Source organism: Oncorhynchus kisutch, linkage group LG3 (assembly GCF_002021735.2).
Source record: "Oncorhynchus kisutch isolate 150728-3 linkage group LG3, Okis_V2, whole genome shotgun sequence".
Classification (NCBI taxonomy): Eukaryota; Metazoa; Chordata; class Actinopteri; order Salmoniformes; family Salmonidae; genus Oncorhynchus; species Oncorhynchus kisutch.
In genome coordinates, this window is record NC_034176.2 from 68,812,471 (window position 1) to 68,839,333 (window position 26,863).

At 41.6% G+C, this 26,863-nt stretch overlaps 3 protein-coding genes across 6 annotated transcripts in view; 1 reads left to right on the forward strand and 2 right to left on the reverse strand.

The window, feature by feature from the left end:
- Positions 1-4: 4 nt before the first annotated feature.
- Positions 5-3,687, reverse strand: LOC109879180 (centromere protein N-like). The gene is made up of 10 exons (XM_020471365.2): positions 3,349-3,687; positions 2,900-2,945; positions 2,737-2,796; positions 2,508-2,581; positions 2,188-2,361; positions 1,971-2,072; positions 1,782-1,836; positions 1,543-1,652; positions 1,325-1,448; positions 5-311 (listed from the first exon to the last, which is right to left on the reverse strand). The coding sequence occupies exons 1-10, from the start codon at positions 3,517-3,519 to the stop codon at positions 223-225; spliced, it is 1,005 nt and encodes a 334-aa protein (XP_020326954.1). The 5' UTR covers positions 3,520-3,687; the 3' UTR covers positions 5-222.
- A 434-nt stretch (positions 3,688-4,121) lies between these two features.
- On the forward strand, positions 4,122-10,535 carry cmc2 (C-x(9)-C motif containing 2). 4 transcript variants are annotated; one of them, XM_020471369.2, is made up of 5 exons: positions 4,122-4,520; positions 4,954-5,020; positions 5,166-5,236; positions 9,853-9,924; positions 10,056-10,535. In XM_020471369.2, exons 2-5 carry the CDS (start codon positions 4,984-4,986, stop codon positions 10,137-10,139), a joined length of 264 nt encoding a protein of 87 aa, XP_020326958.1. In that variant the 5' UTR covers positions 4,122-4,520; positions 4,954-4,983; the 3' UTR covers positions 10,140-10,535. The 4 variants fall into 4 exon arrangements, with proteins under 4 accessions (XP_020326958.1, XP_020326957.1, XP_020326961.1 ...); XM_020471368.2 differs by having other exon boundaries at positions 4,123-4,471; XM_020471372.2 differs by lacking the exon at positions 4,954-5,020 and having other exon boundaries at positions 4,123-4,520; positions 5,125-5,236.
- A 2,361-nt stretch (positions 10,536-12,896) lies between these two features.
- The window catches only part of LOC109879181 (chromodomain Y-like protein 2), a 41,195-nt gene continuing 27,228 nt past the window's right edge, over positions 12,897-26,863 (reverse strand). The window contains exons 4-7 of the mRNA XM_020471366.2: positions 18,815-18,987; positions 16,835-17,045; positions 16,568-16,711; positions 12,897-16,218 (exon numbers count right to left, since the gene is read on the reverse strand). Of these exons, the coding sequence (XP_020326955.2) occupies positions 16,060-16,218; positions 16,568-16,711; positions 16,835-17,045; positions 18,815-18,987 (687 nt within the window). The 3' untranslated portion in view covers positions 12,897-16,059. The remainder of the gene's footprint in view (positions 16,219-16,567; positions 16,712-16,834; positions 17,046-18,814; positions 18,988-26,863) is intronic.

Genomic DNA, 26,863 nt, shown 5'->3' on the forward strand with positions numbered 1-26,863 from the left:
TTTTAAAAAATCCATACAATAACATTTATTAGAGTACAGATTGTAGTATATTAATTGAGAAGCAATACAAGATGATTCTTATTCTTAACACCTGGGCGAAGGACAGAGTGAATGGGTAAACAAGGTGTTCTAAAAAATGTATGTTAAACCCCATAAAATGTTAACACATTCAATACAAAATATACACGACTTGTTCTGGTAGTTCTTATAGTTACATTTGATTTAAACTCCTTTGTCTGTGATAACAAAATAGTTTCTCCCTTTCTGTGTGATGGATGAGAGAAGAGGGGTGACTGGGGTTGACGCCATACCTGTAAAACACAAGCAATTACTGAGGGGATTCCTTTTTACCCACCCTGTTCACAGGGTAGGCTGATTTTACACATGGTTAAAAGTGATTGCATTTGTTTTTTAAATCTGTGAGTCTTCCCTGGCATGAGCTGGGTGCCCCGCACAAAACAAAAGTGATATAACACATGGAGTAATGAGTTAGGATTTCATGTTCACCTGCACAACTGTTTGCTATTGATATATCACTATCTACTGTCCAAAAGAAAGCTAGTGAACATACATTTTTAGGGAAAAGACGTTTTGTTGATCCATCATGCTGCCATGTTGACAATATGACCAGGTTGAGCATATTACTGTTCAATTTGAGCAGGGTACTCCACCCTCACCGGTTTTAGCCAGTCATGTGACTGGCCATTGCCTGATTCACCCCAGTTCAGTCTAATCGAATCCACTCATGTATTAGCAGACCCTCTGAAAAGCATCAAACTCAGCACATGTCTGGAGAATGAGATGGACACAGTGAAAGTCTGTCATTGTTCCTCTGCCCCCTTGTGGCCATGGACAGAATTGAATAAAGAAGTGGAGCCATATATGAGCAGTTAACTAACTATAACCACATCAAATAAAACGTTATAATGCTGAGCATCACCTGGAAGACGGGACTTCTAAACCTGTATGGAACAAAGTGCAGAGAGAGAGAGCTATTGTTCATAATTTGTTGTCTCTGCAGCTCTAATGGGGCACCTGAGTGGCGCTGCAGGCACTGCATCTCAGTGCTAGAGGCGTGGTTCGATTCCAGGCTGTATCACAACCGTCCGTGATTGGGAGTCCCATAGGGCAGCGCACAATTGGCCCAGAGTTGTTAGGGTTTTTGGCTGGGGTAGGCCGTCATTGTAAATAAAAAAAATTGTTCTTAACTGACATGCCAAGTTAAATAGATATTTTAAAAAACTAGAAGATGTGGCTCTTCCCATTGACAAAGATTAAAGGGGATATTAAACTAAGCCCAGCCCCAGACATATAGATACTGTACCTGAGGACACACAGTGCCTGAGTGACTCTAGGAGGTTGGTGCTGGCAAACTCCACCACTCCTCTGAAGGGCTCTTCTCTGCCTGTCAACGTTTTGTTAGAGTTATCTCGGAACTTGGTCTCCAGCTGAGAATAGAGCAGAATACATTGTCACACACAGCATAGCAGGCACACGAGGAGAAAGCTTTTTGTAAACAACCCATAGTTCAACTTCTTGCACCTTGTAGACAGCTTTTTGCAGTTGAGGTAGTGTCCCATCGCCGAAGGCCTCACAGGCCATCTGAAAACGGTTCTCTGTATTCTCAGCCTGTTCGTTCTCTATATTGGGGTCTAAAATTAGAAAATAGAATGTCAGTGAAACATAAACTAAGTCAATATTCTAATTAGTTGTGGTTGTCACCATGATTATGTTAATGTATACATTACAATTGTATTTTATAAGCAGACAACAAAACATACTTCTAGGGACAGGATTCTTTTCCTGAAGAGGTTTTGGATGTTTGGTGGGGAACACCTACGAATGAATGAAAAGGTGCAGAACACAGTATCTGTAGTTAGTTCAATAGGCTTTCCTTGTTATCAATAAGCAGTGGGATGGTCATGACAAAGGCTTTTATATGGCCCGTAGGGGACAGGGCCAAGGCCTACCTGTTGGTACTGCCTCGTCAGTAGGTCTCTGATGGCGATGAGGTTCCGTCCACTGAGGTGAGCATCCTTCATAGAGCCATATCTGGTGGCCAGAACCAAGGCCTGTATGACAGAACCCAGTCTGTTAAACAGGCGATAGAGACCATAGAAACTGAATTCAAAGCACTGCAATATGACATTATGAATCCCCCAAGGGCAATTTAGAAAGCATCCTTGCCTGGTTTAAAAGAGGCTTATCCTTTGAAGTCACGCCGGTCACAAAGACATAAGGGGACTGAAGATGGTGGACAACATATGTGGGTTTAAGGTGGTTAGGCTTTGTGAAGTTGTCCCCCCAGGCAACACGTATCCATATGGCCTCATCTGTGTGTTTCTTTATTTTAATAGACACCTTGGAAGGAAAGAAAAACACAGACATTGACAGAGATGGCACACGCAAACACAGCAATTGAGGGACATTACAAGCCAATGTCCATTTTAATGAATGTTAGTTCTGTCTTTTCTACCAAGCATATAAAAGCTGGAAATCATACATACATGGCTGATGAGCTCTGTGAGGTTGGCCTTGAACTGTTCCCTGAACTGTGTCAGTTCAATGGATGGTGCATCCTCTGTGAAGAAAAATATACTTGAAATTAACAGTAATGCTGATTAGGCTACATTTAATACCTTGGAACTCTAATATTCATTAAGGTCCACTTTCAAAAGGAACTTTGTGAGCACCAGATACTAAATGTTAAGCAAGGTATTAGAGACTTTCATTTACCCTCTGCATCAAGGAGCTGGAAGCCATGCCACATTCCCTGGTTTGGATTCTCAATGATATCTGGAAAGCATTGGTGAAATGTATTATCTATTACTGACTACTAAGTAGACCATTAGCTACTGAGGGGGGAATTAGTTCATCCACACTGTCAGATAACACTTACAGATCATTTCGAGTTCTGTGATGTGTTTCACTGTCAAGCCCTTCTCCTGGGAAAGATACAAGTAGAGTGTATCAGAAAGGTTGAAAGTATAACAAAAAATGTTGATTACACTTAGCCCACGATGAACTGTTAAGGTGAGCTAGTGTAACCGATGTGAAATGGCTAGCTAGTTAGCGGTGGAGAGGGCTAATAGCGTTTAAATTGGTGACGTCACTCGCTCTGAGACCTGAAGTCGTTGTTCCGCGGCTTTTGTGGAGCGATGCTTCGTGGGTGTCAGTTGTCTATGTGTGCAGAGGGTCCCTAGTTCGAGTAGGGGCGAGGGAACGGACTAAAGTTAAACTGTTACACTAGATTAAGTGAACAAGTTAGCTAAAGAGAACATCACATCCATCACTAGAAAGCTACTTAGATAGGTAACGTTAACTATATAGTCAAGCAGCTACATCTACCTCACAGAAAGCCAGTAGATGTTCCGTCAACACCCATTTTGGTTGTGTGAAGTCCAGCGAATGCAGGTCCTCATTTGATAGATGAGCCCACTTGCCAAGCATTTTCTGGAGCATTTGATAAGGGATTCGTCGTATCAGACGTTGTAATATACGCTTTGTAGAGTCATCCATGCTTAAAATGTTTGTTTTAACCAAGTAAACTCTTAAAACGCATTAGATAGTAAGCTAACAGCAAATACAAAACAAACCGCCGAACGAGAGTCAACCAATCGGAATTATTTGGTGGGTCGCACTTCCTGTTTCGTAATTTCCCCCGCAAATAACGTTTACCACATCTTCACATTCTTTAGAGATGTTTAGAGGTTATATGGCGTTAAATGGGGTTTAATATTGTCATAAATTATACAACAAATGTGTAAAAACAAAATAATTTAGAAAACTGAGATCTGATTTTGTTTCGTAAAAATGTATTCTTCTTTTCACTGCCACATGCGATGGCGCCGTCTGCTGGAGAGGCATAGATGCACAGTGCTTAGGATTAATTACATTTGATGATATAGCTATAATGCATACATACTACAATCGTACATAAATATGTAATAAAATGTGTTTTATGTTCCAGTCGTGCAATGACTGGAGTTATTTGTTGTGTGTCCGTTGAGGGAGTGCCCGCCCACATGTGATCAACAATTAATGTGATTGGTCCACCATCCAACGGTAGCAGGTGTTGATTTGCTACTGTAATGTCAATCAAGTTATCATTTTCCACAGAGTTTACTGTCTTTGCTGTTACGAAAGAGTGAGAGACGTGTAGCTAGCTAGCATGTTACCAGCATGTCCTCCTTTTGTCAAATAAATTACTAGGTTTACAATTTAATGCTATGTCAGAATTGTTAAACACATTTTTCAAGCTTTGTACAGTAGCTAGTTAGATGTAAATACATCGACAGTAACCTGGCAGTAATAGGAGTTAAAACAAGGGGTTGAAAGAACGCTGCATTTGCCCTTAAGTGGTATTTCTCGCTACTAGGCATTGGCAGCTAGCTACATTTGGTCAACTTGCTATCTACGATATATTCTATTCCTGGAAGATAGATATCTCAATGATATCCCAACTGAACTGGTAATATCTTTATTCGACTAGCTACCTTATTCGATTCACAGCTTTTAAGGTAATTTCAGGCTATTTTGGTAGCTACCAGTCTGAGTTGCACTGTAGCTAGAACAGTCTGTAACTAACTAGCATCATTTAATTTCACAACTTTGCCCCTTTGCTGCATACACATTGAGTCTATTTCAACCGGTCTCTGATATGTAACAAATTCCATATCCATACAACCACAACTTTATGACTGTTTATAACAACGCTGCCAACTGCTAGCCTACTTGTTACAGTAGAGGCTGAAATCACTTTTCGGCAATCACAGTTTTGAGATTAATCAGGATGAAAGGATGGGCTTGTATGACAATTGCCACTCCTCATTGTGTCTGGTACTCTGTCCTTCATTAACCCACACAGGCAATGCTATCCATGTCTTTACCTAGACTTGTATTCGTTTTAACCTGCCCACCTGTGTTTTACACCTGTTTTCTCTTTCATTGCAGGTAAGTGTAAACAGAAAACGGATCATCCCCATGAGTTTGCAGGATGGAGAGGGACTGGGTGGATGGAGTATCCTTTAGACTAGACACACATTACAGAAACCCAAATAGTCAAATAGTAATTTTCAGCATACATTGTAGTCACAAACATGGTTGGTATTGTTTGTCTTCCAGTATTGTTGGAGTGGTAAGACCTTAACTCAGAATGCACTCTGATCTGTCACCTCACCTGCACACGGATGAGTGCAACATACTGATAAACCTGCTGAAGCAGTGCCACACGGAGGTAAGATATTGTATACTTGCCTGAGAACCATAGGCTGGGTCGTTACATGTAATTTCAGCAAGGCTTTACACCCACCATCTCAGATTGTTCTGAAATCGTTTCTGAAGTTAGAACCAGATAAGATTAGCATTCCTGAAACATTATTTTGTTGAAATTTATTTTGATTTCTGAGAAATTAAGCTCATTGATTGGTCCTGAATTAGCCCTTTTCATTTATAAGATTTACATAATATTCAACAAATATAGTACCCAACATCCGATTTGAATCAAACTTCTTCCTACCATTGCATAAGGCATAAGGAATCCAAGAAAATGGTCAAAAGCCACTCACGGACCCACCACACCCCAACAACCAGTATACAGTATCAGTTTTCTGTGTCTAAGAGGTATTATGGACCTGTTATGCTTGGAGTATTGCTTCTTCACCCTTTGTATTGTATTCTCTGGGAATCAGGTGATGGTTTTTCCCCATTTAGAGAAGTTATCCATTGAATAATTATTTACCATAAATTAGTGTGAAAGTACCAGGTTTCCCCCACTAGATGCCGCTGTTCCTGCTACTGCCACCACACACATCCATTTTGCTGGTCTCTTGTGGTTCTCATCAAAGGCCCAGTGCAGTCAAATACGTGATTTTCCTGTGTTTTATTTATATTTTCTATTAAATAATGATGATAATGTAATGAAATAATGATCATGCCCTTTTAGTGTAAGAGCTTTTTGAAAAGACTGCCTAATATTTCAGCTTGTTTTGGCGTTTGGAGTTTTAAGAAAGAGTTCCAAAACTCTCTGCCAGTAACAGCTAGTTTTCAGGTGTGTGTGTGGCGGGGGGGGGGGGTCTAAGTGTCCCCCTCCCCACTTAGACCACTTCCAGACAGTCCTAGCTAAATTCTTGCTTGAGAAGTTGCTTTTTGCTAAGAAGCTATTTTTGTTTCATTTTGACAATTTTAATGGAAAACAAACACAGTAAGTTGCTTAATTGGTACCCAGAAGTTATTTGATATTGATGTAAAAACGGCTGCATTGGGACCTTTAAGTTATTAACGTTTGTTTATCCCATGTGTAACTCTGTGTTGTTGTTTTTGTCGCACTGCTATGCTTTATCTTGGCCAGGTCGCAGTTGTAAATGAGAACTTATTCTCAACTGGCCTACCTGGTTAAATAAAGGTGAAAAATAAAAATGGATCACAACGTTTTCTTTGAAACTTAGGGTTGAACACCAATAACTTTTGCTCATGTAAAAAATAAATAGTGTGGTCAAGCCAGTCCTCCATGAAAGCAATTCAGTTTTTCCTTCTTTTAACAACCTATTGCTTCAACCCAACTCAAATTCAATGTATTCATATAGCTCTTCTTACATCAGCTGATATCTCAAAGTGCTGTACAGAAACCCAGCCTAAAACCCCAAACAGCAAGCAATGCAGGTGTAGAAGCACGGTGGCTAGGAAAAACTCCCTAGAAAGGCCAAAACCTAGGAAGAAACCTAGAGAGGAACCAGGCTCTGAGGGGTGGCCAGTCCTCTTCTGGCTGTGCCGGGTGGAGATTATAACAGAACATGTCCAAGATTTTCAAATGTTCATAGATGACCAGCATGGTCAAATAATAATAATCACAGTAATTGTCGAGGGTGCAGCAAGTCAGCACCTCAGGAGTAAATGTCAGTTGGCTTTTCATAGCCGATCATTAAGAGTATCTCTACCGCTCCTGCTGTCTCTAGAGAGTTGAAAACAGCAGGTCTGGGACAGGTAGCACGTCCGGTGAACAGGTCAGGGTTCCATAGCCGCAGGCAGAACAGTTGAAACTGGAGCAGCAGCACGGCCAGGTGGACTGGGGACAGCAAGGAGTCATCATGCCAGGTAGTCCTGAGGCATGGCCCTAGGGCCCTGGTCCTCAGAGAGAGAGAAAGAAAGAGAGAATTAGAGAGAGCATACTTAAATTCACACAGGATACCGGATAAGACAGGAGAAGTACTCCAGATATAACAGACTGACACTAGCGCCCCAACACATAAACTACTGCAGCATAAATACTGGAGGCTAAGACAGGAGGGGTCAGGAGACTCCATGAATAGTCCAACAAATGGCAGCTTTCTGAGAGGGCTATCCGTATGTAGCAATTACCATATGAACACTTTTCCTACAAGTCCAAAACTTGGGCTAGTAACTAAAATGTTATGACAACCCTAATAAAATAATACAATTTTAAACCATTGCATGGCATTCCATGTTTTTCAATAAAATTATTAGAAAATATCTCTGTATGTAGTGTGATTAGTGACATGTACCATTAAACCCAACCCAATACCATTGCCAATGCAAAAACACTATACAGTGTGTGTTTGGGACTTTTACCATTGAAACAGTTAGAGCTGCTATAGCCTAATGGTTTGCTTGTTCGCCAGGAATGGCCTAACTAGCCCAGACCTTTTTTGAAGGGAATAAATCACACACACAGAGGTGCCATTTCCTGGACACAAATTAAGCCTAAGAGAAGGACAAACGGAATTGCTTTCATGGAGGACTGGCTTTAATTTAACTCCTTGCTGTCCCCAGTCTACCTGGCCATGCTGCTGCTCCAGTTTCAACTTCCACCTGACTGTGCTGCTGCTCTAGTTTCAACTGTTCTGCCTTATTATTATTCGACCATGCTGGTCATTTATGAACATTGAACATCTTGACCATGTTCTGTTATAATCTCCACCCGGCACAGCCAGAAGAGGACTGGCCACCCCACATAGCCTGGTTCCTCTCTAGGTTTCTTCCTAGGTATTGGCCTTTCTAGGGAGTTTTTCCTAGCCACCGTGCTTCTACACCTGCATTGCTTGCTGTTTGGGGTTTTAGGCTGGGTTTCTGTACAGCACTTTGAGATATCAGCTGATGTACGAAGGGCTATATAAATAAATTTGATTTGATTTGATTTGATTTGAATTGTGAGGATGACCATACAATTTATTTCCATCATGAGCAAAAGATATTGGTTTTCTACCCAAAGTTGCAAAGAAAATGTTGTGATATTGAATAAACACAAGAGACCAGCAAAATGGATAAAAGGTTGTGGTGGCAGTAGCAGAAACAGCTGCATCTAGTAGGCAAAACCTGGTACTTTCACACTAATTTATGGTAAATAACATCACAGGGAATACATTACAAAGGATGAAGAAGCAATACTCCCAAGCAGCAGCTCCATACTACTTGTCAGACATTTTATTTTTATTTGACATTTATTTAACTAGGCGAGTCAGTTAAGAACAACTTGTTATTTTGAATGACTGTCTAGGAACAGTGGGTTAACTGCCTTGTTCAGGGGCAGAACGACAGATTTTTACCTTGTCAGCTCAAGGATTCAATCTCGCAACCTTTCGGTTACTAGTCCAATGCTCTAACCTCTAGGCTACCTGCCACATAGAGTACTGTATCCTAGTTGTTGGGGTGGGATTGGTGTGGAGGTCTGGGTGGCTTTTTATAATTTTGTTGGATTTCTCATGCTAGGAAGAATTATGGTCCAAATCAGAAGTTAGGTATTATACTGAAAAAAATATAAAAACGCAACAATTTCAACGATTTTACAGTTACATTTCATATAAATTAATTGGGCCCTGATCTATGTATTTCACATGACTTGGCAGGGGCACAGCCATGGGTGCCACACCCACTGGGGAGCCAGGCCCAGCCAATCAGAATGAATATTTCACCACAAAAGGGCTTTATTACAGACAGAAATACTCCTCAGTTACATCAGCTGTCCGGATGGCTGGTTTCAGACAATGCCGCTGGCGAAGAAGCCTGGGATGGTGTGGTTACACGTGGTCTGCGTTTGTGAGGCTGGTTTGACATACTACCAAATTCTCTAAAATGACATTGGAGGCAGCTTATGGTAGAGAAATTAAGATTGAATTCTCTGGCAACAACTTTGGTGGACATTCCTGCAACCTGCATGCCAATTGCACATAGCCTCAAAACTTGACATCTGTGGCATTGTGTTGTGTGACAAAACTGCACATTTTAGTGGCCTTTTATTGTACCCAGCACAAGGTACACCTGTGTAATGATCATGCTGTTTAATCAGCTTCTTGATATGCAACACCTGTCAGGTGGATGGATTATCATGCCTAAGGAGAAATTCTCACTAACAGGGATGTAAACAAATTTGTGCAAAAATATGCTTTTTATGCATATGGAGATTTCAGTGATCTTTTATTTCACCTCATGAAACATGGGACCACCACTTTACACCTTGCATTTATATTTTTGTCTTATTAAAGATTATATGAATCCTAGAAATTAAAATGCCCAATTAGGGTGCAATCAATTACCTTAATTTCTCAGCGATCAAATTATATTTCAACAAAGTAATGTTTCAGGAGTGTTAATCTAATATGTTTAACTACAGAAACAATTTCAGAACAATCTGAGATGGTGGGTGTAAAAATCCTATTTTTTGTGCTTTTTGAGGTGGAACGACTCAACAGCATCTAAGAACATGTCCCACATAGACCTCCACCTGAAAGATCTACTGTATTGCTCTACAATGTAGCTGTTCTAAACTAATGTGTAGGAGCAGTCAAGTATAGCTACACTCTTACCCGTCAAAAACATGTTGTAATGTCTCATCCTCAGCACAATGTCAGGAAGTTCTTTGGTCATTGCAATGATATGGACCGTGCCATGAGAGCTTGTTTGAAGGACGAGGTGAGGACTACCAGCAATTTGGTTTTAATTCACAAGGGATGCCTAACCAGATGACTACTATTGTCATATTTCATTGATGGGAGCACTTCGGTATTTTCAACAATGTGTGTGTTTCTCTTTCTGACCAACAGCGAATTGCAAAGAGGGAGAAAAGCAAACAGCATGCTAAAGAGATGAGACAGAGGCTGAAAGACGGCCCTAAGGAAGACTTCTGAATGGCAGTAGACTGAGCCGATGCTCTAGGAAGGGCCACAGGAACTGGGTATTGGAGGACTTAGGACTTACTGGGGCCTACCATGAGAAGCCTACTTTACTGCCTGGACATCTGGCCACAAGAGGTCTCTCATAATGTCGGTTTCAGTATGTGTGTTGAATAGTGTTGGGTGGATTGTTATAGACAGTGGTGGATGATCATTTCGCTACTCAGGGATCAGAGCTCATATGGGGGGTCTGTTTTGAGGACTGCTACCCAACCCCCTGCAATCATGGTTGATTGCATATTTAAAGTACTTAACAAAATAATTGTTTTAAATTGTCTGCGTTTCTGACTGGGGGATGGCAATGATGATTGAACACTGGATTTCTATTGAATAAAGTGTATCAAAACAGAATTGCCTTGTTATTTTCATATGGGTAGTCAGCAGATGCTTTACTTATATGTGAAAGCTCCAAGCTCACAGGACATTTCTTTCATTTACAAATGTGTCAGTGCCATATTCACAGCCTTATTCTGTTAAGGCTAGGGCTGATTTCAAGGTTTTACTGCAAACCTACAAAGCATTACATGGTCTTGTTCCTACATATCTTTCCAATTTGGTCCTGCCGTACATACCTACACGTACGCTACGGTCACAAGACCCATTCCTCCTTACTGTCCCTATAATTTCAAAGCAAGCAGCTGGAAGCAGGGCTTTCTCCTATAGAGCTCCATTTTTATGGAATGGTCTGTATCCATGTGAGAGACGCAGACTCGGTCTCGACTTTTAAGTCTTTATTGAAGACTCATCTCTTCAGTAGGTCCTATGATTGAGTGTAGTCTGGCCCAGGAGTGTGAAGGTGAACTGAAAGGCACTGGAGAGACGAACCACCCTTGCTGTCTCTGCCTGGTCGGTTCCCATCTCTCCACTGGGATTCTCTGCCTCTAACCCTATTACTGGGGCTGAGTCACTGGCTTACTGGTGCTCTTCCATGCCGTCCCTAGGAGGGGTGCGTCACTTGAGTGGCTTAAGTCACTGACGTGATCTTCCTGTCCGGGTTGGCGCCCCCTCTGGTTCGTGCCGTGGTGGAGATTTTTGTGGGCTGTACTTGGCCTTGTCTCAGTGTAGTAGGTTGGTTGTTGAAGATATCCCATAGTGGTGTGGGGGCTGTGCTTTGGCAAAGTGGGTGGGGTTATATCCTGCCTGTTTGGCCCTGTCCGGAGGTATCGTCAGACATGGTCACAGTGCCTTCCGACTTCTCCTGTCTCAGCTTCCAGTATTTATGCTGCAATAATTTGTGTCGGGGGGCTAGGGTCAGTCTGTTATATCTGGAGTATTTCTCCTGTCTTATCCAGTGTCCTGTGTGAATTTAAGTATGCTCCCTCTAATTCTCTCTCTTCTCTTGGAGGACCTGAGCCCTAGTACTATGCCTCAGAACTACCTGGCCTGATGACTCCTTGCTGTCCCCAGTCCATCAGGTCATGCTGCTGCTCCAGTTTCAACTGTTCTGCTTGCGGCTATGGAACCCTGACCTGTTCACTGGACGTGCTACCTTGTCCCAGACCTTCTGTTTTGGACTCTCTCTACCGCACCTGCTGTCTCTAACTCTGAATGATCGGCTATGAAATCCAACTGACATTTACTCCTGAGGTGCTGACCTGTTGCACCCTCAGCAACCACTGTGATTATTATTATTTGACCATGCTGGTCATCTATGAACATTTGAACATCTTGGCCATGTTCTGTTATAATCTCCACCCGGCACAGCCAGAAGAGGACTGGCCACCCCTCAGAGCCTGGTTCCTCTCTAGGATTCTTCCTAGGTTCTGGCCTTTCTAGGGAGTTTTTCCTAGCCACCGTGCTTCTACACCTGCATTGCTTGCTGTTTGGGGTTTTAGGCTGGGTTTCTGTACAGCACTTTGACATCCGCTGATGTAAAAATGGCTTTATAAATACATTTGATCGATTGATTGATTCACTCAAGTCCTCATCGGATGATTGTTCATATCCAGCTTCCATTCATCCTGAACAATCCACTGTATTTGTTATCACAGTAAATAAGGCCTTTTTCAAAGCAGGCCGTTTTGACTCACCTGAGGCCTATTCTCAGCTGTGGTCGATTGTTATTGGTCTGGCACTTCAGTCAAACGAATAGTCTGGCTCCCACCCAGTGTGTGTGTGTGTCAGAACACAGAGGGGAAGCATCTGGACATCCATAAGGTCAGTGGATCTTCCAGAGAAACATAATACAATGACCATCTATACAGCAGTTAGCACTAGGAATAACATGCACTTTGTAAATGTTAAGTGATCATCATCTTAGTTATGCAGAATAAAACGCTACAGAGACACAGCCATGGTTGGTATTGCCTAAATCCTGAATGCATTCCACTAGGTAATTGTGTGGAACATTGTAATATTTTATTCAGAGCAAACATCCCCCCTCCTTTTCCTGCCTGGATGACTCACAGCAGTTTAGCATTAGGCCTCCAGTCATTTCTGGAAAGCAGAGTGACGGTGAAAAGAATGCTGAAGAGGGTTATAGTGAGAGTGCCATAGAGCAGCAACCCATTCATGTTTATTTTATGTGGTGTGTTTCAATGGAGAGGAGCCCAAGGACAGATGGATGCTCTTTTAGTTTGTATTTATCTGATCTAAATGATGTGTGCTTTTATCCAAACAAGGACATTGATACTATACAAATGCAGCAAACAAAAATAAAGTTTGTAGGAGTGATGACTAAGTAGGAACAAAAGTTAATACACACAACAAAAACACCATGTTTAAATTAATGTCATAGTTTATTCAAAGCAGCTCGATCCCCAAACTCTCACAATGTATGGATACAGCATCCTACAGACAAAAGATACAACTTCTAAGGCACCCCGAGGTGTGATTTTAGACGAGAGAAAGGAGTAGAAACTCAACATGTAATAGGTTTGTAAATGCTTGGAAGATGCATAGAAACATCATATGGTGATGATAGGAGTTTACACACTAAACCTAAACACAGGGCCGGTCATCATTTTCAAGGATAAGTCCTCAACAAATGAATTATAACGGTTTTACTTCAAATGATTCATTCAAACACAATGTTACTCTATTTGGGTCCTGGGAGAGCAGCCTGGTCTCAGACTATATGTAACAAAGTAAATGTAAACTGAGATACAAATTTGTATGATATGTTACGTTTGGTATGGTTAGATAAGACAAGTAAACATCTAAGGCAAAAATGAGTTGGTGTGATGTGGATGGGTTGGTGTAGAACATGAACGTCTAGCAACCTAAAGGTTGTGAGTTCAAATCTCATCACGACCAAGTTTAGCATTTTAGCTAATTAGTAACTTTTCCTCTACTTGCTACTTTTGAGCTAGTTTGCAACTACTTGGCATGTTAGCTAACCCTTCCCACAATACTAACCCCTAACCTCAGCTAATGTTAGCCAGCTAGCTAATGTTAACCACCTAGCTAGAATTCGGAACATATACATTTAGCAAATCATAATATATTGTACATTTTGCAAATTCGTAACATATCATATGAACGGTTGATGGACATCCACAAATGAATACATACCATACAGAAGTAACATAGCATACTAACAATGGAGTGTATGGGTTTGCATACATAAGACAGAATGCTCCGAGACCAGGTTGGGGAGAGGTACAGGCAAAACTCAAATCTTGAATATATTAATATACATTTAATCTTACACTATACTTTAGCAATATACTGATCAACACGCAAATAATACATCAATTAGGGAAATTCAGGGAAAGTGTTATTCAAATATAATTGGGAATGGTTGATTAGAAATTGATAGAGCTTTGATTTGTCAGAGCTGTTAATAGCAATATTACTTTAAATGTTTCAAAGTTTGGCATAAAGTGGTTATCAACAGCCTTTAAAAATAATTATGCTACATGTAACCATGTTTTTGGTGTGTGTCTGTTGTGTCACCACTATCAAACAGGGCAGATCTAGGGAAAACAGCAATTTACTGAGAATATCTGGAACAGAAGATAAGAGCGAAAGAGATGCCTCTGGGGAAAGGGAAACATTATGGCACTGTAGCCCCAAGGGGAACTTTAGCATTAACTTTAAATAAATACAAATAATAATTGTGCAAGATTTCTAACATTGCTTACTATGGCAATACAAAACATACCCTGAAATGTAAAGTATTTTGACAGGCAACACACGTATCTACAATATTGTACATGCATATAGTTACACCATATAAACACCTACATGGTTCATATATGTGTACAACTGCAAAAACCCACCACTTCCTGAATGATACAAAACAATTTCCACAAAACTACATTTCATTATTGGGTAAACCAAAAATAGATATCCATACATACAATATATGTAGATATACATTTCCCATTTCCTGAAGCCATCATCACATGCAGGTATTATCTGCTTCAGCTGCACTACTACTGCATCTTCACAACACAGACAGCCAACAGACGAAAAGTGCAGTGATTAATTTGGGACAAAACATCTTTCTGTGCTTTACAAAAATACACAATGTCTCACTAATAACCGATTGCAAGGTAATATCAAAATAATTATCTGTCCAAATACCATAGCTACACGTTTCACAATGTAATATACATGCCTTTATAATCAACGGGGTATCAAACCCTGGTCGTCTTCACGATTCAAGACTGCAGTAGCCCACTGAGCTAAAGGCCGGGCATTAGCTCTGGGAGCCAAAATAAGTCTTCAGGTCTCAGGCAAGGTTAGTCAACACAGAAGAGTAAAGCAAACCCCTCCCGCTACACCTTTGCACTCTAATACACATCATATATGTACCTTGATGATAATGATGACGCTGCACTTGTTGCTGCTGATATAATAACGATGACATGTCTCACCCTCATTCTCTCTTTCCTCCCTTTCCCAGGGAGAGGTCTCCTTTTGATCTATCGACAGTCTCCACATTCTAATGAAAAGATGGAATCAGACAGTTCTGGTTCTCTATGGGAGTGTTGGTCGTGGTCAAAGAGGGCCCTTCTATATATTCACATTCAATCAGAGGTCAAACACACCCTTACTGACAAACCAAATACAAGCAATTGAATAAACACTTCCAAAAGAGCATCGCAAAATGGTCTATATAAATCCAGAAAGAGTTCACTGTCAACACTGCCCATTCACATTGACTTCCCAATTATGGGTGTGTATCATTGGGCATGACCTACCTCTAACTCTTCCCCAGTGGCCCTCCTATTACCACACACCTAATTCAATTGAAAGGTTTCACTTCAATTACTATTTACTTCTTTGGCCAGGGTTACTGCATTGTAAGGTGAGAAAATCTATGTTCCACTCTGACCTCAAGCATAGCTTTGATTTTCACTACACCTCAGAGCCCAGGAGGACACTTTACCTCAAAACAGAAAGACTAAAGCAAGATACAAAAAAAACAAACAGCAGACTAATAGAAAATATATACACATGGTATGCTTTTTTTGTATTTAGGATCAAACCTAAATACATTTTCAAATAAATAATTGAACAATGACAGCCATCAGATGAGCTCTTTTGCCTCCACACACTCCCACAACATTCTGCTGCTGTGTATCCGTTTGCTGAAGAGCCTTGTTCACGGTCACTGGACTCCCAGTAGGCCATTATGAACGCAGAATGAATCCTCTCCAGAAGTTGATGCTTTGCTCATCTTACAGGCAGGGACGTTGAGGGATGACCAAAGTAAAACAAACATTGATGGTGGTGCTCTGCAGGCCCAGATGTTGACGAGAGGAGATAAGGCCTCGGAGACTGGCAAACTACGCTCTGCTGGTTGTTAAAGAAGACTGTTGGTAATTGAAGATCAAAGCCCTATCTCTTCTGGTTGCTCAGTAGGTAACTGAAGACCAGATCTCGTGGCCCATAGATAGTTCTGCAGCTGTGTGGAGGTGAGAGGTCAGTTATCATACACCTTGTTCTGCAGGTAGCTGAAAAGCGCCTCCAGTCCCTTGGTGGAGCACCACAGCTGTTTGAGCATCTGACACTCTTTCTCATTCACCTCCTCCAGAACCGACTTCAGGATGCTCCGCACCAGGCATTTAGACTCTTCCAGAACCTTCCACACACAGGGTCAAACAGAGAGTAAGAGGCAGCCTGCTTCATAGATTGAGGCCCTTCATTTTTACACACTTGATCTGGCAGCATTGTACTGTATTAGTTACAGAACCATTGCACAAATATATATATATATATATATATATATATATATATATATATATATATATATATATATATATATATATATTTCCCTTTTCACTTATTTGTGGTTTCTGTTTGTGGTTAGATAATATTATCTAAGAGTTATATTCAATTTATAGACCAATGTTCCTTGCAGGCTCCTAGCTCAAGGCCTGGGATATAGCATTTCAGCTCAACATGACTATCTCTATGTCAGAAAAGCCTACCATAGCACTGCAGGTGGACATCTCCTTCACACGCAGCATCACTTCCTGGTTGAACGTGGTTGGCCAGAATACCTGTGACACCAGGCCCCGGCTGCAGGCTTCCTGTGCCGTGAGCTTCCTCCCGCAGAACAGCATCTCATTGGTCTGTCAGGGTGAGAGGCGGGGACAAGGTAATATAGATGTAAAACTTAGAATAATTAGTTGAATCGTGTTTTACTGCAGGGTTTGAAGAAAAATCTGCACAGGGGACCAGGCAACCAGACTCACCAGAGCCACTCCCAGGATCTGGGGGAAGGTGTAGGAGGAGCAGCCAGAGGGGGTGAGGCGGAGGGCGGCACAGGGCGTTTGGAACCAGGCCCGTTCGCTGGCCCACACCACGTCACATAGAGGCAGGATAGCGGCCCCCAGGCCCAGGGCAGGCCCGTTGATGGCCACCACGATGGGCTTCTTAAAGTGGATAAACGCCAGCACAAAGTCTCTGGGAGAGGAGACACAAAACAGTGATTATAAACTATACAGTACAATATGACTGTGTCTTTGTGCTTATTCGTGCTTATCCTACTTTAGGTGAATCAGGGCAAGCAGACTTAGTTTAACCTCTCAAGGGTACATGGGACGCTAACGTCCCACCTGACCAACATCCAGTGAAAGTGCAGGGAGCCAAATTCAAATAACAGAAATCTCATAATTAAAATTCCTCAAACATATATGTGTTATACACCATTTTAAAGATAAACTTGTTGTTAATCCCACCACAGTGTCCAATTTCAAAAAGGCTTTACGACAAAAGCATACCATGCGATTATGTTAGGTCAGTACCTAGTCACAATAAAACAGCCATTTTTTCCAGCCAAAGAGAGGAGACACAAAAAGCAGAAAGAGATAAAATGTATCACTAACCTTTGATGATCTTCATCAGATGGCACTCATAGGACTTCATGTTACACAATACATGTATGTTTTGTTCGATAAAGTTCATATTTATATCCAAAAATCTCATTTTACATTGGCACGTTATGTTTTGCCTCCAAAACATCCAGTGAATGTGCAGAGAGCCATGTCAATTTACAGAAATACTCATCATAAATGTTGATGAAAATACAACTTATGCATGGAATTAAATATATACTTCTCCTTGATGAAACTGCTGTGTCAGATTTCAAAAAAGCTTTACGGGAAAAAGCACACCATGGAATAATCTGAGTACAGCGCTCAGAGACCAAAACAAGCAATACAGATACCCGCCATGTTATGGAGTCAACAAAAGTCAGAAATAGCATTATAAATATTCACTTACCTTTGATGATCTTCACTCCCAGGAATCCCAGTTCCACAATAAATGTTAGTTTTGTTTGATAAAGTCCATCATTTATGTCCAAATACCTCCTTTTTGTTTGCGCATTTAGTACAGTAATCCAAATGTGCAGGCACTAGGTCCAGACAAAGTCAAAAAGGTTATATTACAGTTCATAGAAACATGTCAAACGATGTATATAATCAATCTTTAGGATGTTTTTATCATAAATCTTCAATAATGTTTCAACCAGAGAATTCCTTTGTCTTTTGAAATGAAAGGGAATGGAGCTAACTCTTAACGGCCGCACGCCTGACTGAGCCAATGGCCTTCTGGCAGACCCATGACGCAATCAGCTCTCATTCTCTCCCACTTCACAGTAGAAGCCTGAAACAAGGTTCTAAAGACTGTTGACATCTAGTGGAAGCCTTAGGAAGTGCAATATGACCCCACAGTCACTGTATATTGGATAGGCTACGACTTGAAAACCTACAAACCTCAGATTTCCCACTTCCTGGTTGGATTTTTTCTATCCAAATCTACTAATAATATGCATATCCTAGCATCTGGGCCTGAGTAGCAGGCAGTTTACTCTGAGCAAGCTTTTCATCCAGACATGAAAATACTGCCCCCTACCCCGAAGAAGTTAAAGTATGAAAAATAATTGGTCTTGGTAAGACATCTCATTAAGATCAAATATCTTTAAATAAGATAATTTATCTTACCCACTTGTATCAAGCCTTTTTTTTTTAATAAGCAAAATGATTTTCCAGTGCGCTAAGATAATTGACCTTGGTAAGACGTCAAGTAAATCCACTAACGGTAAGAGATGTCTAGGTAAGTGTGCATGTGTGCTGTGTTCTCTGTTCCTGCTGTAGCCTTCTTTAGGTGGATAATTGCAATCGTGTGTTACTTCCGCGCGTGTGTGGCTATAGCTTATGTTCCTCTCTTACCGTACAGCGTCAGCAATGCGGCTGCTCTCTTTCCGACGGTCTATGGAGAGGCGTCCTATCAGGTAGGACGGGTCCAGGCCACTGCAGAAGATACTCCCCACAGCACTGAGCAGCAACAGCTTACTGTCATCAGCTGCTGCGTTCCCCAGAGCCCGACACACCTCCTTCATTATCTACACAGAGAGGGAGGGAGAAGAGAAAGTGAGTTAGGGTGGAGAGAGAGAGAGAGAGAAGGAAGAGAGGGAAGATTGAACTATCAGATCAGAGCCCTGCTGTACATTACCCCCATGATCTACAGACAAGATAAGAGTGTACACACTACAGGCAATGCAAGCGTAAACAGGTTATACAGTTGATGTCGGAAGTTTACATACTTTGAGCCATTAAAACTTGTTTTTCAACCACTCTCGTCAACAAACTACAGTTTTGGCAAGTTGGTTAGGATATCTACTTTGTGCATGACAAGTCATTTTTCCAACAATTGTTTACAGACAGATTATTTCACTGAATCACAATTCCAGTGGGCCAGAAGTTTACATACAGCTTGGAAAATTCCAGAAAATGATGTCATGGCTTTAGAAGCTTCTGATAGGCTAATTGACATAATTTGAGTCAATTGGAGGTGTACCTGAGGATGTATTTCAAGGCCTACCTTCAAACTCAGTGCCTCTTTGCTTGACATCATGGGAAAATCAAAAGAAGTCAGCAAAGACCTCAGAATTGGTTTTTGTAGATGTCCAAATTTACAAATGCCTGAAGGTACCACGTTCATCTGTACAAACAATAGTACGCAAGTATAAACACCATGGGACCACACAGCCGTCATACTGCTCAGGAAGGAGACGCGGTCTGTCTCCTAGAGATGAACGTACTTTGGTGTGAGAAGTGCAAATCAATCCCAGAACAACAGCAAAGGACCTTGTGAAGATGCTGGAGGAAACCGGTACAAAAGTATCTATACCCACAGTAAAACGAGTCCTACATCGACATAACTTGAAAGGCTGCTCAGCAAGGAAGAAGTCACTGCTCCAAAACTGCCATAAAAAAGCCAGACCACGGTTTGCAAATGCACATGGGGACAAAGATCATACTTTTTGGAGAAATGTCCTCTGGACTGATGAAACAAAAATAGAATTGTTGGGCCATAATGACCATCGTTATGTTTGGAGTGAAAAGGGGAAGGCTTGCAAGTCGAAGAACACCATCCCAACCGTGAAGCACGGGTGGCAGCATCGTGTTGTGGGGGTGCTTTGCAGCAAGTGGGACTGGTGCACTTCACAAAATAGATGGCTTCATGAAGAAGAACAATTTTGTGGATATATTGAAGCAATATCTCAAGACATCAGTTAAAGCTTGGTTGCAAATGGGTCTTCCAAATGGACAATGACCCCAAGCATATTTCCAAAGTTGTGGCAAAATGGCTTAAGGACAACAAAGTCAAGGTATCACAAAGCCCTGACCTCAATCCTATAGAATATTTGTGGGCAAAACTGAAAAAGCATGTACGAGCAAGGAGGCCGAAAAACCTAATTCAGCTACACTAGCTCTGTCAGGAGGAATGGGCCAAAATTCACCCAACTTATTGTGGGAAGCTTGTGGAAGGCTACCCGAAACATTTGACCCAAGTTAAACAATTTAAAAGGCAATGCTACCAAATACTATTTGTGTATGTAAACTTCTGACCCACTGGGAATTTGATGAAAGAAATAAAAGCTTAAATAAATAAATCATTCTCTCTTATTATTCTGACATTTCACATTCTTAAAATAAAGTGATGATCCTAACTGATTAAATGTCAGGAATTGTGAAAAACTGAGTTGAAATGTATTTGGCTAAGGTGTATGTAAACTTCCAACTTAACTGTATCTAACTGAGCAATCAGATCAATATTTAATGAACAAAAATAAAAACGCAACATGCAACAATTTCAAAGACTTTACTGAGTTACAGTTCATATATGGAAAATCAGTCAATTGAAATAAATTCATTAGGCCCTAATCTATGGCTTTCACATGACTGGGAATACAGATATGCATCGGTTGGTCACAGACACTTTAAAACCTCTCTAGGGTATGTGGGACGCTCCCACCTGGCCAACATCCGGTAAAATGGCAGAGCGTCAAATTCAAAATACAGGAATACACATAATAAGCATTCATAAAATATACAAGTGTTATACATCGGCTTAACCTCTCTGGGATATGTGGGACGGTAGCATCCCACCTCGCCAACAGCCGGTGAAAGTGCAGGGCGCCAAAACAAAACAACAAAAATCTCATATTCCTCAAGCATACAAGTATTTTACACCATTTTAAAGATACAATTCTAGTTAATCCCGCCACAGTGTCTAATTTCAAAAATGCTTTAGAGCGAAAGCACCACTAATGATTATGTTAGGTCACCACCAACTCACAGAAAAACGCAGCCATTTTTCCAGCCAAAGAGAGGAGTCACAAAAAGCAAAGAGATATAATTAAATCACTAACCTTTGATGATCCTCATCAGATGACACTCATAGGACATCATGTTACACAATACATGCATGTTTTGTTCAATAAAGTGCATATTTATATCAAAAGATCTCATTTTACATTGGCGCGTTACGTTCAGTAGTTCTAAAACATGCGGTGATTGTGCAGAGCCACATCAATTCACAGAAATACTCATCAATAAATTGTTATGAAAATACAAGTGTTTTCCATGGAACTAGAGATATCCTTCTCCTTAATGCAACCGCTGTGTCCCAAAAAAAACTTGACGGAAAAAGCAAACCATGCAATAATCTGAGTACAGCGTTCAGACAACAAAGCAGCCAAAAAGATATCCGCCATATTGTGTAGTCAACATTAGTCAGAAATAGCATTATCAATATTCACTTTCCTTTGATGATCTTCATCAGAATGCACTCCCAGGAATCCCAGTTCCACGATAACATTTTGATTTCTTCGATAAAGTTCATAATTTATGTCCAAATAGGTTATTTTGTTAGCGCGTTTGGTAAACAAATCCAAACGCGCGTTCAGGTCCTGCTGAACGGCGGACGAAAAGTTCAAAAAGTTATATTACAGCCCGTAGAAACATGTCAAACTAAGTATAGTATCAATCTTTAGGATGTTTTTATCATAAATCTTAAATAACGTTCCAACCGGAGAATTCCTATGTCTGTAGAAAAGCAATGGAACGAGAGCCAACTCTCTCGTGACTGCGCCTCAGAGCCTGTGGCACTCTGCCAGATACCTGGCTCAATCAGCTCTCATTCACCCCCACTTCAAATCAAATCAAATTTATTTATATAGCCCTTCGTACATCAGCTAATATCTCAAAGTGCTGTACAGAAACCCAGCCTAAAACCCCAAACAGCAAGCAATGCAGGTGTAGAAGCACGGTGGCTAGGAAAAACTCCCTAGAAAGGCCAATACCTAGGAAGAAACCTAGAGAGAAACCAGGCTATGTGGGGTGGCCAGTCCTCTTCTGGCTGTGCCGGTTGGAGATTATAACAGAACATGGCCAAGATGTTCAAATGTTCATAAATGACCAGCATGGTCGAATAATAATAAGGCAGAACAGTTGAAACTGGAGCAGCAGCACAGTCAGGTGGAAGTTGAAACTGGAGCAGCAGCATGGCCAGGTGGACAGCAAGGAGTCATCATGTCAGGTAGTCCTGGGGCATGGTCCTAGGGCTCAGGTCAGTTGAAACTGGAACAGCAGCATGGCCAGGTGGACTGGGGACAGCAAGGAGTCATCATGTCAGGTAGTCCTGGGGCATGGTCCTAGGGCTCAGGTCCTCCGAGAGAGAGAAAGAAAGAGAGAAGAAGGAGAGAATTAGAGAACGCACACTTAGATTCACACAGGACACCGAATAGGACAGGAGAAGTACTCCAGATATAACAAACTGACCCCAGCCCCCCGACAAATAAACTACTGCAGCGTAAATACTGGAGGCTGAGACAGGAGGGGTCAGGAGACACTGTGGCCCCATCCGAGGACACCCCCGGACAGGGCCAAACAGGAAGGATATAACCCCACCCACTTTGCCAAAGCACAGCCCCCACACCACTAGAGGGATATCTTCAACCACCAACTCACCATCCTGAGACAAGGCTGAGTATAGCCCACAAAGATCTCCGCCACGGCACAACCCAAGGGGGGGGCGCCAACCCAGACAGGATGACCACAACAGTGAATCAACCCACTCAGGTGACGCACCCCCTCCAGGGACGGCATGAGAGAGCCCCAGCAAGCCAGTGACTCAGCCCCTGTAATAGGGTTAGAGGCAGAGAATCCCAGTGGAAAGAGGGGAACCGGCCAGGCAGAGACAGCAAGGGCGGTTCGTTGCTCCAGAGCCTTTCCGTTCACCTTCCCACTCCTGGGCCAGACTACACTCAATCATATGACCCACTGAAGAGATGAGTCTTCAGTAAAGACTTAAAGGTTGAGACCGAGTTTGCGTCTCTGACATGGGTAGGCAGACCGTTCCATAAAAATGGAGCTCTATAGGAGAAAGCCCTGCCTCCAGCTGTTTGCTTAGAAATTCTAGGGACAATTAGGAGGCCTGCGTCTTGTGACCGTAGCGTACGTGTAGGTATGTACGGCAGGACCAAATCAGAGAGATAGGTAGGAGCAAGCCCATGTAATGCTTTGTAGGTTAGCAGTAAAACCTTGAAATCAGCCCTTGCTTTGACAGGAAGCCAGTGTAGAGAGGCTAGCACTGGAGTAATATGATCAAATTTTTTGGTTCTAGTCAGGATTCTAGCAGCCGTATTTAGCACTAACTGAAGTTTATTTAGTGCTTTATCCGGGTAGCCGGAAAATAGAGCATTGCAGTAGTCTAACCTAGAAGTGACAAAAGCATGGATTAATTTCTGCATCATTTTTGGACAGAAAGTTCAAACTGTGAAGTTCTACTTCACAGTAGAAGCCTGAAACAACATTCTAAAGACTGTTGACATCTAGTGGAAGCCTTAGGAAGTGCAATATGACGCCATTTACACGGTATACAGTGCCTTGCGAAAGTATTCGGCCCCCTTGAACTTTGCGACCTTTTGCCACAATTCAGGCTTCAAACATAAAGATATAAAACTGTATTTTTTTGTGAAGAATCAACAACAAGTGGGACACAATCATGAAGTGGAACGAAATTTATTGGATATTTCAAACTTTTTTAACAAATCAAAAACTGAAAAATTGGGCATGCAAAATTATTCAGCCCCCTTAAGTTAATACTTTGTAGCGCCACCTTTTGCTGCGATTACAGCTGTAAGTCGCTTGGGGTATGTCTCTATCAGTTTTGCACATCGAGAGACTGACATTTTTTCCCATTCCTCCTTGCAAAACAGCTCGAGCTCAGTGAGGTTGGATGGAGAGCATTTGTGAACAGCAGTTTTCAGTTCTTTCCACAGATTCTCGATTGGATTCAGGTCTGGACTTTGACTTGGCCATTCTAACACCTGGATACGTTTATTTTTGAACCATTCCATTGTAGATTTTGCTTTATGTTTTGGATCATTGTCTTGTTGGAAGACAAATCTCCGTCCCAGTCTCAGGTCTTTTGCAGACTCCATCAGGTTTTCTTCCAGAATGGTCCTGTATTTGGCTCCATCCATCTTCCCATCAATTTTAACCATCTTCCCTGTCCCTGCTGAAGAAAAGCAGGCCCAAACCATGATGCTGCCACCACCATGTTTGACAGTGGGGATGGTGTGTTCAAGGTGATGAGCTGTGTTGCTTTTACGCCAAACATAACATTTTGCATTGTTGCCAAAAAGTTCAATTTTGGTTTCATCTGACCAGAGCACCTTCTTCCACATGTTTGGTGTGTCTCCCAGGTGGCTTGTGGCAAACTTTAAACGACACTTTTTATGGATATCTTTAAGAAATGGCTTTCTTCTTGCCACTCTTCCATAAAGGCCAGATTTGTGCAATATACGACTGATTGTTGTCCTATGGACAGAGTCTCCCACCTCAGCTGTAGATCTCTGCAGTTCATCCAGAGTGATCATGGACCTCTTGGCTGCATCTCTGATCAGTCTTCTCCTTGTATGAGCTGAAAGTTTAGAGGGACGGCCAGGTCTTGGTAGATTTGCAGTGGTCTGATACTCCTTCCATTTCAATATTATCGCTTGCACAGTGTTCCTTGGGATGTTTAAAGCTTGGGAAATCTTTTTGTATCCAAATCCGGCTTTAAACTTCTTCACAACAGTATCTCGGACCTGCCTGGTGTGTTCCTTGTTCTTCATGATGCTCTCTGCGCTTTTAACGGACATCTGAGACTATCACAGTGCAGGTGCATTTATACGGAGACTTGATTACACACAGGTGGATTGTATTTATCATCATTAGTCATTTAGGTCAACATTGGATCATTCAGAGATCCTCACTGAACTTCTGGAGAGAGTTTGCTGCACTGAAAGTAAAGGGGCTGAATAATTTAGCACGCCCAATTTTTCAGTTTTGGATTTGATAAAAAAGTTTGAAATATCCAATAAATGTCATTCCACTTCATGATTGTGTCCCACTTGTTGTTGATTCTTCACAAAAAAATACAGTTTTATATCTTTATGTTTGAAGCCTGAATTGTGGCAAAAGGTCGCAAAGTTCAAGGGGGCCGAATACTTTCGCAAGGCACTGTATTTGAATTTCAAAGAGATGAACTACAAACCTGGATAAACCTGGATTTCCCCCTGCCATATGAGTTCTGTTATACTCACAGACATCATTCAAACAGTTTTAGAAACTTCAGAGTGTTTTCTATCAAATACTACTAATAATATGCATATATTAGCATATGGGACAGAGTAGCAGGCAGCTTACTCTGGGCACCTTATTCATCCAAGCTACTCAATAGTGCACCCCTGTCACCAATCCAGCCGCTGTATCAGATTTCAAAAAGGCTTTACGGTGAAAACATACCATGCGATTATCTGAGGACAGCACCCCTTGTAAAAAAGCAAACAAACATTTACCAGCCAATTAGAGGAGTCACTAAAGTCAGAAATAGCGATAACATGAATCACTTACCTTGGATGATCTTCATATGGTTGCACTCACAAGACTCCCATTTACACAGCAAATGTTCGTTTTGTTCGATAAAGTCCCTCTATGTCCCAAAAACGCATTTTGTTCAGTAATCCAATGGCTCCAAGGCGGTCACAACAGGCAGACGAATACATACTAAAAGTACCGGTAAAGTTCGTCGAAACATGTCAAACAATGTTTATAATTAATCATCAGGTTGTTTATGGTCTATATAATCAATACTATTTCAACCGAACAATACCGTTTTCAATAGAAAATAAAAAAAGAAATAAACGGCACGCTCACGGGAGTGCGCTGAATCAGGTCTGCAAAGTTCCTCTGTCCTCTGACCAAAATGGCTGTTTACTCGTTTCTCAAAATAAAAGCCCGAAACCATGTCTAAAGACTTGACATCTAGCCCATTGGATTCTCTATAGGCATTGAGTTGAAAAACAGCCAGATGAAAATAATTCCACTTCCTGGATGGATTTTTCGCAGGTTTTCACCTGCCTTATCAGTTCTGTTATACTCACAGACATTTTTAACCGTTTTGGAAACTTTAGAGTGTTTTCTATACAAATCTACCAATTATATGCATATCCTAGCTTCTGGGCCTGAGTAACAGGCAGTTTACTTTGGGCACGCTTTTCATCCAGAGGTGAAAATTATCATGCTGAAACATGAGGTGATGGTGGCGGATGACTGGCACGACAAATGGGCCTCAGGTTCTTGTCACGCTAACTCAGTGCATTCAAATGGCCATTGATAAAATGCAATGGTGTTTGTTTGGCCGTAGCTTATGCCTGCTTATACCATAACCCCACCGTCACAATGAAACACTCTGTTCACAATATCACATCAGCAAACCACTCGCCCACAAGTCGCCGTGGCCTGCAGTTGTGAGGCCGGTTTATCTAAAATTATGTTGGAGGTGGCTTATGGTACATAATTGAACATTACATTATCTAGCAACAGCTTTGGTGGACATTCCTGCAGTCAGCATGCCAATTGCACGCTCCCTCAAAACTTGACATC